Below are 14,845 nucleotides of genomic sequence, written 5' to 3' on the forward strand. Positions count from 1 at the left end.
AATAAAATGAGGGGGGCCGCGACCAGGCCTAGGGATCTGGGGCCTGAGCAACACAACCAACTCCTCCCAATTAAAGTCAAAAGTTGAGCATATGCCTCAGCAGAGAGGAGAGAAACAGGGAACTGCACCCCCTGTGAAGCACGCCTGTGACAACAAAAGACCCAGGGGCTCAGGACAAGAGAAGCCAAAACCCCACCAGAATCCGACCCATATATTCTAGGCTGGGAATTGGACAACACAGGCCACCAGTACCTGATAGTAGGCAGGAGCTCAGGCTGGTAAGGTGGCTCAGCAGTAGAGTGCTTGTCTTGGGTGCATGAGGCCCTGGATCTGATTCCTCAGCACCACATAAGCAGAAAGGGCCAGAAGTGGTGCTGAGGCTCAAATGGTAATGTGCCAACCTTGAGCTGAAGAGCTGAGGGACAGAGCCCAAGCCCAGAGTTCAAGCCACAACCGGCCAAAAAAAAAAAAAAAATCATCAGGAGCCCATACCAGATTACAGCATCTGGGAGAGTGCATCCAGCACATCCGATCTTGCCAAGAGTACCTGTAGGAGCAAACTGAAGCAGTCTAGGCTGCTCAACCCTTCCAAAGTCGGGAACTGCCAGTGATCTACAGCAGAGAGCCGAGAACCCTATGTGGGTCAGACCAGCAGCTGGAGGATGGCCCCCAACAGAACCGAGATCAGGTAAAGACGCTCGCTACCAATACAGAAACAGCAACCAAGCAAAGATAGACACCTATTGACCAAAACAAAATTTCAGATTATTCTCCAATAATCCCTGAATCCCCATGCAGAAAAACACAGAAACAAATTACAAGGTTTATCAACACCCAGGATAGCAAGCTATTCCCAATAGCCAGCAGACACCCAGGGGAGAACCCCAGTGGGAGGCAAGCAGAAATGGAAGATAAAAGCTACATCCAAGAGATGCTGGAGGCAATGACTCATGAAATTGAAAGAACACAGGGTCGAAATATGGAAAGAGATGCAGGATATCAACTACGAGGTACATGCAAAAATACAGGCAGTATATACCTCATTAAGAGGTGAGATCAGTACTTTGAGAACCAACATCGAATCCATAAATGAGTCCTTTTCCTCCATGCAAACCACAATGGAAGCCACAGTTAACAGAGTGAATGAAATGGAATGTAGAGTGTCAGATACAGAAGACAGAATACAACAACTGGACCAAAAATGACAGATATGGGGAAATCACTTAAATTATGCCAAAGGGAAATTCAAGAGCAAGCAGATAGTGCCAAGAAATTTAACCTTCGTATAATTGGAGTGGACGAAGGTGAGGAAGATCACAGCAAGTGAATGCAACACATATTCCACAAGATAATCGGTGAAAATTTCTCCATCTCAAAAAAGAACATCTTACCTACATAACAGAAGCATATAGAACACCTAATAAGCAAGATCCCAGGAGAAACGCTTCTAGACACATGATAGTAACAATGATAGATCTGAACTATAAGGAAACAATCTTGCATGCAGAAAAATGAAGAAGGAACTATACTACAATGGGAAAAAAATTAGAATCACTGCAGATCTCTCCACACAAACACTGAATGCAAGAAAGACCTGGGAAAGTACCATACGAGCCCTGCGAGGCAATAACTGTCAACCCAGATTGATATACCCGGCAAAGCTAGCATTCACATTCGATGGAGAACTGAAACTTTTTAATAGCAAAGAGAAACTAAATGAATACATAAACATTTAGTCAGAATTACAAAGAATACTAAGAGGGGGAACACAACCTGAAGAAAGCAATCAGAAACTGGGACCTGCACCCAGACCGGCATTTCTAGAAGTAAGTGAGCAAGCACAGGAGGAAAGGAAAGAAGAAAAACTGAGGAAAACAGGGAATGACAGGGACCACAATGCATGTCTCTATACTATCTCTTAATATTAACGGGCTTAATTCGCCAATCAAAAGAAAATGAACTGCAGAAGGGATCAGAAAACATGACCCATCCATCTGTTGCCTTCAGGAGACCCACCTCTCAAGCAAACATATAAACAAACTCAGAGTGAGGGGTTGGAAAAGGATCTACCAATCAAATGCCTCCAGTAAGAAAGCAGCTGTAGCAACCCTGATACCTGACAAAATAAATTTTCATTAAAAACAATACAAAAAGACATGGAGGAACACTACGTATTAATACAGGGAACAATCCAAGAGGATTATATTACTATTATCAACTTTTATTCTCCAAACATTGGTGCACCCAAATATGTTAAGCAAATATTCTCAAACTTAAAGAATAAAATAGATACCAATACGATAATACTAGGAGACTTTAACACGCCACTCTCACCAAAGGACAGGTCTACCAACCAGAGGATTGGCAAAGAAGCTACTGAGTTAAGTGAGGCCATACTTCAAGAGAAACTAACTCACATCTACCGAGTATTTTACCCTAAAACAACACAGTACACATTCTTCTCAGCAGCTCATGGAACTTTCTCCAAAATAGACCATATCCTAGTTCATACAAGGAACTTAAGCAAATACAAGGGGATCGAAATAATCCCCTGTATCCTTTCTGACCACAGTAGAATCAAGCTAGTTCTCAATAACAAAGCAGACCACAGAAATTACTCTAATACATGGAAATTGAACAGCACACTTCTTAGCAATGCCTGGGTAATGGAAAAGTTCAAAGAAGAAATAAAAAATTTCCTACAACTCAATGAAAATGAAAATACCTGGCAAAGAAACTAGTGGGACACAGTAAAAGCAGTCCTGAGGGGCATATATATTGCCCTCAGTGCCCACATCAAGAAAATGGAGACAGACCAAGTAAATAATCTCATGTTGCAAATAAAACAGCTAGGAAAACATGAAAAAAGGGAACCTAAAGTTACTAGACGGAGCCAGATAACCAAACTAAAAGCAGAGATTAATGAATTAGGGAATCGGAGAACCATAGCCAAAATTAACCAAACAAAAAGCTGGTTCTTTGAAAAAATAAGTAAAATTGATGGACCATTGGCAAGATTAATTAAAAAAAGAAGAGAGGAAACCCATATAAACAGGATTAGGTATGCCAGGAGAAAAATCACAACACATATCCAAGATATCCAAACAATCTCAATGGACGACTTACAAATGTTATACTCTCTAAATGAAGAAAATCTGGCAGGAATGGGTGCATTTTTATATAAATACAAGCAAAGAAGTAGTAAATAAATAAGCCAATATCCTACAAAGAGATACAAGAAGCAATCAGAAGTTTTCCAACAAAAAAAAAGCCCAGGACCGATGGATTCACAGCAGACTTCTATAAGACCTTTAAAGAAGAACTAATACCCATACTCCTCAAGCTCTTCAGAGAAACAGAGAAGGAGGGAGTTATCCCAAACTCATTCTATGAAGCCAATATCACACTCATCCCCAAACCAGGCAAAGACACAACAAAAAAGAGAATTACAGGCCAATTTCCTTGATGAACACAGATGCAAAGATCCTTAACAAGATTCTAGCTAACAGAATCCAGAAACACATAAATAAAAACATACACTATGACCAGGTAGACTTCATCCCAGAGATGCAGGGATGGTTTAATATACGTAAGTCAATAAATGTAATCCAACACATCAACAGAGCCAAGGTGAAGAATCACATTATTATCTCCACAGATGCAGAAAAGGCCTTTGATAAAATTCAACATTCAGTCATGCTAAAAGCTCTGGAGAAAATAGGAATAGAAGGAACATTTCTTTAAACAATAAAAGCCATTTATGAAAGACCAATGGCCAATATTATACTTAATGGGGAAAAGCTACAACCAATTCTTTTAAAATCAGGAACAAGACAAGGATGCCCACTGTCTCCACTCCTTTTCAATATAGTCCTGGAACCCTTAGCCAGGGCAATAAGGCAAGAAAAAGACATTAAAGGGATCCACATAGGGAAAGAAGAAGTTGAACTCTCCCTTTTTGCAGATGACATGATACTATACCTTCACAATCACAAAAACTCCATCCCCAAACTCTTGGAAATCATAAATCACTTAGGCAAAGTACCAGGATACAAAATCAACCCACAAAAATCAGTTGCCTTCCGGTACACTGACAATGTACAAGTAGAAAGGCAAATAAAGGGAACAACGCCACTCACAATAACCTCCCCAAGAATAAAATATTTAGGAATTAACCTAACCAAAGATGGAAAAGAACTGTTTAATGAAAAGTATAAAATGTTAAAGAAAGAAATTGCACAAGACACTAGGAAATGGAAAGACCTCCCATGATCATGGACAGACAGACTTAATATAGTGAAAATGGTAATACTGCCAAAATTAATGTACAAATTCAATGCAATTCCTATTAAAATGCCAATGATGTACATCTCTGAAATGCAGAAAACAGTCCAAACATTCATATGGAACAACAAACGACCTAGAATAGCCAAAACAATTCTAGTGAATAAAAACAACATGGGAGGGATATCCACACCGAACTTCAAACTCTAATATAGAGCTACAATAACAAAGACAGCATAGTACTGGCACAAAAACAGACCTGAAGACCAATGGAATAGAATAGAAGATCCAGAAATAAATCCACAGGCCTACAGTCAGCTGAGATTTGACAAAGGAGCCAAAGACATACAATGGAAGAAACACAGCCTCTTCAACCACTTTTGCTGGGAAAACTCGGCTACCACACGCAGAAGACTAAAAGTGAACCCCAGCCTATCACCATGCACAAACGTCAACTCAAAATGGATTAAAGACCCTAACATTATACCTGAATCTCTGAAACTACTTCAGGGCAGAGTAGGAAAGACACTTGAACTTATAGGCACAGGAAGGAACTTCCTGAAATAGAGTCCCAGGGTCAAAAAAATTGGAGAGAGACTCTACAATAAATAAAATAAAAAGCTTAAAATAAAAAGCTTCTGCACAGCTAAAGCTATCGCAACCAAGCTAGAAAGACAACAAACTAAATGGGAAAAAATATTTACCAACAATATATCAGACAAGGGGTTAATATCCAGTATATACAGGGAATTGAAGAAACTAATCCCTCCCAAACCTAACAAACCAATTACTAAATGGGCAAGACAACTAAAGAGAGACTTCTCAGATGAACAAATAAAAATGGCAAAGAAACACATGAGGAAATGTTCACCATCCCTGGTTATGAAGGAAAAGCAAATATAGACAACCCTGAGATACAACCTTACCCCAGTCAGAATGTTCCCCATCCACAAGTCAGCCAACGACAAATGCTGGAGGGGATGCAGAGAAAGAGGAACCCTATTACACTGTTGGTGGGAATGTACACTTATACAACCATTTTGGAAAGCAGTCTGGAGGGTCCTCAGAAAGCTAAATATTGACCTCCCTTATGACCCAGTCAGACCACGTCTAGGCATCTACCCTGAACAACAGGAACCAATATACAAGGACACATGCACCTCCATGTTTATTGCAGCACTGTTCATAATAGCTAGGATATGGAAACAACCCAGATGCCCCAACACAGATAAATGGATCCAAAAATTGTGGTATTTATACACAATGGAATACTATGCAGCCATTAGAAAGGACAAAATAATGGCATTTGCAGGGAAATGGATGGAGCTTGAAGGAATCATGTTGAACGAGGTAAGCCAAGAGCAAAGAGACAAACGGTACATGGTCTCCCTGATAAGTGATGCTAAATCCAAAATGTTAGGTGATAGAACAAAATTAACAGGACTTAAGAAACAAAGAACTTATACTCATCTGGTTGAACAACTACTAAATATCCCCATGCTGCTTATCAAGTTTATGGTGTATATGTGTACACCATTATATGTTATAGACTGTGATAGACAATTTGCTCCAGGAAAGGTAGAATGAATTTGTGACTTTAAATGAACATCACTACCCCACAATACTGTGAAATTTGGGAAATTATGTAATCACTTAATCACAATTATAATTTAAAAAAACACCAGAAAACTAGAAGTGGCATTATTGTTCAAGTGGTAGAGCATGAGACTTGAGCTGAATTGCTCAGGGACAGCTCCCTGGGCTAGAGCTCAAGCCCCACGACTGACAAAAAAAAAAAAAAAAAAAAAAAAAAGATCTTTCATGCGATTGTTTCCAACATATTTATAAGATTATGTCTTTGTTGCTTTGTATGTCTCTCCCTCATGGTATAACTCCTGCTTTCACTATGTATGATGTTGGTGCATGTGGAGGGGAAGGGAAAAAAAACAACTGGTTGAAACAGGCATACAAGAAGACCCATTACAACAATGAGAAATACAAGTTGTTATGTCGAAAACTGAACTTTACAACTTTCCTGGGAGGGACGGGGCAGGGGGCATATAAAGGGATGGGAAGGGGAAACAAAGGAAGAATTACAATGCTTGATAAGAAATGTACTCATTATCTGGCCCATATAATTGTAGCCCCTCTGTACAGTATTTTTACAATGAAAAATATGTTTATAAAAAAAACTATACATATTAGTATAGTATAATACTATATAGTATATATATATAATACAATATATATAATTATTGCATATATAATATATACTATATAAAATAGTATTTATAGTATATATAGTATATGGTATATATACTATATATTATTTATACTACTATAATATTTATTATACATACTAATACTACACCTTAAGTTCTATGACAATTAAAATAATAAAATCAGTATTATTAGTAAAAAAAATAGAATAAAATAAAATGAAATGAAAATCACCTGCATTTAACAAAATAAAGAATACAAATGACAGTATGGGGAACAATTTTTGTACCTTATTTATAAGGCCTTTAGTTTGTAATTATAGACTCACCAAATTAGTAAAAATTATAAAGCATTCTTTTTTCTAGAAAATGAAATTTTTACAGCTTTCCTTATATCTCACAATCTTCCTTCATTTCACTTTTATAAACAAAGCATACTGGGTGATATTTGCATTGATTCTACAGCCTTAACAAAATTATGTCAGTGGGAGGAAGGAAATAAAGACAGGAACTGAGTAGGTAAGATTGGATTGCACCAGAATACTATTTTTGAAGGTCACTAAACAGAATAAGGAAAATTCCTGTTTTTTACAGGACTGGGTGAGAACTTATGAGTATGGATTTAAATTGATAAGCTATCATGTCAATCTTAATAAACATTGCAAGTTTTTCCCTTAGCAGGAGTCAGATTCTTCTTGATGGTACAACAAGCATGATTACCTTGCATTATCAATGATCCCAGCAAATGCCTCCTGTCCTGGAAAACACTCACCTTGGTTGTGTCCTGCCAGGCGGTTCATCAGGTAGGATTTTCCTGTATGATACTTTCCTACAATGGCTACCACCACCACAGGCTGTGTAATCGCCTCAAGAACCTTGACTGCCTTGGGGTTCACCATCAGCTGCTCTTTCTCATTTTCCACTAGACAAATGGGGGCCATCACAGTGGATTCTGATGCCATGTTAACCTGCACCCCCCCAAAAAAAAGAAGTAGAAGAAAGAATAAAAGATTAATAGAATACAGATCTAGTGGCAACCCCAGGAGCAAGCACAATCTCACTTGTAGAAAGTGTGTTAAGCTCTATTTAAAAAATTAATTTATTTTTAATACATTTTTATCTTTTAGTTGCAATAAAAAGGCGTTTCAATTCAACATGTAAGTTGTGAGAACAATGCATCTTGATCAACATCACCCTTCCTTCATTCTTCTCCATGTCTCCCAACCCCACTCATCCCCTCAATTTTCAACATAACAACTCCTGGCCAAAATAGCTCATTGTCATAGGAACCATCCTATCAGTAAGGGAAAGGCTAGGCTAACTCTTTTTCAAGGACGTCTCTTAGATGACTCATCATTGCATAATAACTCTGCTCACACTCTGTTTGATAAAAATTGAATCTCCAATCACAAAGAAGGCTAAAAACATTTATTCTTTCTAGTAGTCTGTTAATTATCTAGATGAATGCAAATGTTTTATTAAAGTGGGAAAAAAGAAGAAGAAAAATTGGAAGATGAAAGGTGTTCTCAGAGTAACCCTGAGGATCTCAAAAATCTTATCATATGCTGGTATAGAGAGCATACCACTATGGCAGCATAAGAATGAAAATACCATGATGGTTACATGAACAAGCTATTAGTAGAATAAAAGAAGGATGAACTAAAATAGAGTATAACATGACCAATGGAATAGAATTGAAAACCCAGAAATGAACCCACAGACCTATAGCCATCTAATCTTTGATAAGGAAGCTAAAAATTTAGAATAGAAGAACAACAGCCTCTTCAGTAAATGGTGCTGGCAAACTTGGTTAATCACTTGTAGAAAACTAAAGCTAGATCCTTATATATCACCCTGTACCAGAATCAACTCCAAATGGATCAAAAACCTCAGAGTCAAAACAGACACTCTGAAAATATTACAGGACAGAATAGGAAAAACCCTAGGTCTCCTTAGCATAGGACGAAATTTTCTTCAAAGAGACCCAGAAACACAACAAATCAAAGAAAGGTTGGAGAAATGGGATTTCATGAAATTGCAGAGCTTCTGCATGGCAAAGGACATGGATAGCAATATCAATAGAAAGCCCATGGATTGGGAGAAGGTCTTCACTAGCCATACAACAGACAAGGGTCTCATATCTACAATATACCTGGAACACAAAAACTTCAATCTCACAACAACAAATCATCAAAGAAACAACTGCCCTATAAATAAATGGGCTAAGGACTTAAGAAGAAACTTCTCTGAAGAGGAAAGAAGGATGGCCAATAGACACATGAAGAAATGCTCAACCTCCCAAGCCATAAAAGAAATGTAAATCAAAACAATATTGAGATACCACCTCACACAAGTTAGAATGGCTACAATCAAGAACTCTAATAACAACAGATGCTGGATGGGATGTGGACACAAGGGAACCTTACTACATTGCTGGTGGGAGTGTAAACTTGTTCAACCACTTTGGAAAGCAGTATGGAGGTTCCTCAAAAGACACCACATAGAGCTCCCCTATGAACCAGCAATCCCACCTTTGGGCATTTACCCAAATGATCACAAACAAGACCATACTAAATCTTCCCGCACAACTATGTTCATTGCAGCATTATTTACCATTGCTAAGATATTGAACCAACCCTGATGTCCCTCAGTAGATGAATGGATCAAGAAAATGTGGTATATATACACAATTCTATGCCTCAATCAGAAAGAATGACATTTCCCCATTTGTTAGGAAATGGAAAGACTTGGAAAAAATTATATCAAGTGAAGTAAGCCAGCCCAAAGAAACTTAGGTTCCAAGGTTTCCCTTATTTGCAATATCTAGTATATGTCTGAGTCAAGCAGAAAAGGTCAGATAAGGTGATGTTAGGGAAATGAACCCTAAGATATGTATTCAAATGTTTTTTTTCTTTCATGCGAATGTTTCTAATACATTTATAAGAATATTTCTTGGTTGCTTTGTATATCCCTCCCCCACAGTATAACCCCTGCTTTCACTGTATTTGATGTCGGTATAATTTGTGGAGGGGAAGGGGAAAAACAGTCTAAATAGGGATTCAGGTGGACCCATTGCAACAATGAGATGTACAATTACTTATGTCAAGAATGAACTTTACAACTTTGGTGGGGAGTGTGGGGGGGAGAGCGGGGAGAATTGGGTGGGGGGGCGGGGCGAGGAAGGGTAGGGATGGGAAGGACAAACAAAGGAGGAGGCTACAATGCTTGATAAGAAATGTACCCATTATCTTGCCCATGTAATTGTAACCTCTCTGTACAGTATTTTCACAATAAAAAAATAAAATAAAATAAATAAAAATAAAAAGAAATAAACAGAAAAAATAGAAAAAAAAGAAAATGTGGTATATATACACAATGGAATTCTATGGCTCCATCAGAAAGAATTACATTGCCCCATTAGTTAGGAAATGGAAAGACTTGGACAATATTATATGAAGTGAAGTAAGCTAGGCCCAAAGAAACATAAGTCCCATGGTTTCCCTTATTTGCAATTACTAGTATATGCCTGAGTCAAGCAGAAAAGGTCAGATAAGTAGATGTTAGGGGAATGAACCCCAATGGATTTTTTTCTGTTTTTTTCTTTTCATGAAATTGTTTCTTACATGTTTATAAGATATTTTCTTTGTTGCTTTGTATGTCCCTTCTCCATGGTATAACCCCTGTTTTCACTGTATTTGATGTTGGTATAATTTGTGGAGGGAAAGGGAAAAACAAATTGTTTAAATAGGGATACGGTGGACTCATTGCAACAATGAGATATAGAAGACGTTATGTCTAAAACAAACTTTACAAATTTGGCTAGGGGTTGTGGGGGTAGGAAGGAGTGTGGTGGGGGCAGATGGGAAGGAGTGGGAAGGGGAAACACAGAGGAGGCAACAATGCTTGATAAGAAATGTACTCATTACTTATCAAGCATTGTTGCCTCCTCTGTGTTTCCACAACAACAGTATTTCCACAACAACAAAAAAAGAATATAACATGAGCCAAAATAATTCTAATAAAATGATGCAAATTACAGTGCCCGTATTTCAGAGCCATATTTTCAGTAAAGGATTTTATGCAGTGTATCACACACATTATTACCTCTTGTCATTAGAAATTCTACAGTTGGTTTTGAAGGATTTAAATACTACATAATATTTGTGGGATATATCAAATCCTGCCTATTATATAAACTTCAGTATGTACCAGGGCTAGAAGAGTGAAATTCTAAAAGAATAAGGTACTGGCTTTGGGTAGATTCAGTTCCATGGCTCCAAACCAAGAGTCAGTTTGAATATGAAGGAGACAAGGATCCATGGGAATAAAGAAAGGGGCTTTCTGTGAGGAGGAAGAGTAGGCAGGAGAGAAGCAGTGGAAAGATGCAGCAAGTAGGATCCATGGAGGATGAATGAGGAAACAAGAATCCAGAGCCAACGGAGATGTCACAGCAAAGATTCAGAAGACAGTCTTACAGGGGTCAAAACCCAGGCTTCCCATCATTTACTCACTATCAGACCTGGAAAGAGAACTTGCCTCTGTACACCTTCATTATCTTGTCAACAATATAAATAAAACTAGTCCTGCCTGATTCACTACTGTAGAGGTTAAGGAAATCAATAATGTTTTTTAAAAAAATTTTGCCATAGGATTGTCCTGTTACCTCCAGTGAACAAATGAGACAATGAGTTAATAAGTGTCACTGTGTCCTGAAAATTACAAACTACCAAGAAACTAGGCTAAAGAAGAACATTTCTTCAGGTGGACCTGTTGCAACAATGAGAAGTACAAAATGTCATGTCAAAACCAGCTTTACAATGTCAGTGGGGGGGGGGGGGTATGATTGGGTGGGAGGGAGGGGGGAGGCTGGGAAGGGAGGTGAAGGGTAAACAAAGGAGGAGGCTGCAATGCTTGGTAAGAAATGTATGCATTATCCTGCCCATGTAATTGTAACCCCTCTGTACAGTATGTTCTCAAATAAAATAAAATAAAATTAAAAAAAAAAGAAGAAGAACATTTCTGTCAGAAAAAAACAAACCAAAAACCTGCCTTCCAACTGGCTTCTTCAAAGAGTTACTCTGTAAAACTTGCTTTCTTCTGTAGCTGTTAGAGAACACAAAGAAATGGGGTCAACCATGACCTTTCAACTACTGTGCTAGACACAAGGGAAACTCAAGATTGCTTTTCTTTAGATTTGACTTTTAAGAAAGCACTGGGAAGCTGGGCGCTGGTGGCTGGCTAATGCCTATCATTCTAGCTACTCAGGAGGTTGAGATCTGATGATCGTGGTTCAAAGGCAGCTAGGGCAGGAAAGTCTGTGAGACTCTTACCTCCAATTAACCTCCAGAAAACTAGAATTGGTTCTGTGGCTCAAAACTGGTAGAGCATTAGCCTTGAGTGAAAGAGCTCAGAGACAGGCCCTGAGTTTAATCTCCATAACAAACAAACAAAAAGCACTGGGAAAAGGATGATAAAATTGTAAATATTAATTTCTTTCCTAGTCTTCGCTTTTTTTCTCTTTCTTTATTCTATACTTCCTTCCTTTCCTCCTTCCTTCCTTTGTCTTTTTTTTTTTTTTGGTCAGTCTTGGAGCTTGAACTCTGGGCCTGAGCACTGTCCCTCAGCTCTTCAGCTCAAGGCTAGTGCTCTACTACTTGAGCTACAGCGCCACTTCTGGTACTCTGGTGGTTTATTGAAGATAAGAGTTTCATGGACTTTCCTGCCCGGGCTGGCTTTGAACCATGATCCTCAGATCTCAGCCTCCTGAGTAGCTAGGATTGCAGGGGTGACCCACCGCTCCTTCCATTTTCTCTTCTCTCCTTCCCCACTCTCACTTTCTTTCTCTCTTCTCTCTTTCCCTTCCTATCCTTTTTGTCTCTTTCCTTTTCTCTCTTCTCTCCTCTTATTTTTCTTCACATGTTCCTCCTCCTCCTCTATCTTTTCTCAATAATTCCCCTGACTTCCTCTCTCTCCCTCTCCCCTTTTCATCATTCTCTCTCTCTGCCACTTCCCTTTTCTCCCTATCTCTGCCTGTCTTTGCCGTTCTCACCTCCCCTACTCTTTGTTCCCCTCACTTCTCTTTTTCTCTACTTCTTTCTCTTTCTCCCCCATGTCCGATTCCAGTGCAGGACTAAGATGCTGAGCATAGACGATTTCAAATCCAAATTAAACAAGAGAAGAAGGTCATATACAGGATTAGTGGTTTCCAAAAGGTATTGCCTGAATTAGACCAAGACACAATTAAAACTATCCCAAACTGATTTTCTCCAAATAACAAAGCAAACACTTGGGTCCTTCTTGGAACGATTACACATTAAAAAAATTATCTTTAAGAATTTGCACAAAGGAGATTCAATTTCACATGTCAATTTGTGAGTATAATAATCTTGATCGAAGACACCCCTTTCATGCTTCTCCTCAACCCGCCCATCTCCTTAGTTTACATGGTTTCATTTTCACCTATGAATTCTGAATATTATGACTGCATTTGCCCACCCTCCTCTCTCCGCCCACCCCGCCCCCACCATCTTGACCTCATGTTCACATGTTCAGCTTCAACACAGTGAATTGTTTAATGGAGTTAAACAGTTCAGAATAGACCCCAGGCTGAGACCTTACTGTTCTTTGTAACATTTGACCATTCTTTGTTTGTAACATTCAACAAATGTTGAAATAAAGAAATGAGAAAAGAACGTAGTCCAAACTGCTTAGCTGCCGGGAATCCATGAACTAGTGCACATGGACAGCATGAAGATGGGCAAGCCGTGCAATGAGGTTTAAAATGGACTAGTGAAGACTACTTTTGCTCTCAGCTTTTCCAATTCCAGGAGACTACCCTCAGGGAAACATCTGAGAACTGATGGTAATGGTGAAGTTGGGGCAAGAGAGAGCTGGAAGGAGCGACCCTCCAGCAGTGACTCTGCTGGGGTTTGGGGCTAGGGTTTGGTCCCTCTGTGCCAGGAGGGAATTAAGGTCCCTTGAGGCAGAGGAGGGTAGGTGTCCCATGCAGGGCTCTCGGCTGCAGCCCCTGCTGGACACCTGAGGAAGAGCAGCTCTTCCTGTATATGCTTTGGTAGGGTTCACCACCCCATGGCTGCCTGGGGACTGAAGGAGCCTTAGGAGCTGAACTACCAGAAGCACTCTGGAGGGTTACACACCATGGAGCTTCCCATGTCTTCCCACTCCACTGCTGCCTTAACCTCTGACCCCTCCCCGACATCCTACCCCACCCCACTCCCAGATAGTAAAATTGCTATGGACCTAGCTCCCTGTTGCTGGTCCTTAAGGAAATAGCACACCAATGACCGTGTTTCTCCACAGAACTCACCTCTGTGTGGGCTCTGTAGTCAGGAGACAAGTTCTCAATTGCCTTGGCTCTGAGTTCTTCTGTCTGGCTAGTCAGGAAAGCACTGCGTTTAAAGCTGAGCATCAAATCACATAAGGCAGCCTGCCAAGTAAGTGTTGTGCAAGAGGAACAGTGAAAATGAAACTGTACTCATGTGTTGCTGAGGTAATCAGAGAGCTTGAGCACAGTTCCTAGTTAGTAAGAGGATCAACTTTATGAGCAAAGGGAGGAAAAGTCCAATGTTCTGCATCAGCTTCTCAAACTGTAAACCAAGCAAATAATAAAACCAAAGCAGAATAGTCAAAGATCACTGGTATTTATTCAGGAAGAACAGGGTATCATAATGGAAATATGCCTGCTATGTGAAGCACAGGAGTAATCAAAGAACTTGAGATATCATGATGTTTGGTTTTAAACCAACAAACAGAAAAGTTTTCTTTCACCCACATAAAATGGCATAAAATATGCCATATAATTTGGATAACATGTAATGTCTGTTTCTGTTTTAGACTCTACTTGAAATTGAAAGGTTATTATGGTATAAACTAGAAAGTAGCATTCATTACTAAGATCATCTACCAAGCTGAATAATACTCTTTGAGGGATCCACTAATTCCTACCAGATGGGAACATGGTCATAGGCAGGTAATTTTAATGTGAACTGGGGGTTAACTGGAGGTCCTGTCACACTTCAGCAACATAAGCCCAGAGATATTGGAGCCCTTGTCTTTGCTTGGCAAGCAGGAACCGTCTCCTGTTTTCTTCTGTCTAATTGCCGAGGCCAGCACCCACCCCCGCAAAGAGGTTTTTGAACACAGGAGAGTGAGCAGGGGAACCAAAAAATTGGTTGTCCGTAAATGTTTTATTTTTCCCCCTGTGAACCCAGAGGACGACTGGAAGGAAAACTGGGACAGGGGAACAGGGCATTTGTTGCATCTTTTATGTTTCTGGGTTATATTATATAATCATATTTAAAGAAAAGATAAATAATCAAAAA

At 39.3% G+C, this 14,845-nt stretch overlaps 1 protein-coding gene across 1 annotated transcript in view; it reads right to left on the reverse strand.

The window, feature by feature from the left end:
- Window positions 1–13,945, reverse strand: part of LOC122107252 (guanylate-binding protein 4-like) — a 31,097-nt gene extending 17,152 nt beyond the window's left edge. The window contains exons 1-2 of the mRNA XM_042678858.1: window positions 13,831–13,945; window positions 7,276–7,471 (exon numbers count right to left, since the gene is read on the reverse strand). Coding sequence (XP_042534792.1) covers window positions 7,276–7,471; window positions 13,831–13,932 — 298 coding nt within the window. The 5' untranslated portion in view covers window positions 13,933–13,945. The remainder of the gene's footprint in view (window positions 1–7,275; window positions 7,472–13,830) is intronic.
- Window positions 13,946–14,845: the final 900 nt, after the last annotated feature.

Source organism: Dipodomys spectabilis, unplaced genomic scaffold, assembly GCF_019054845.1.
Source record: "Dipodomys spectabilis isolate Male_0828 unplaced genomic scaffold, ASM1905484v1 ptg000002l, whole genome shotgun sequence".
In the NCBI taxonomy this organism is placed as follows: Eukaryota; Metazoa; Chordata; class Mammalia; order Rodentia; family Heteromyidae; genus Dipodomys; species Dipodomys spectabilis.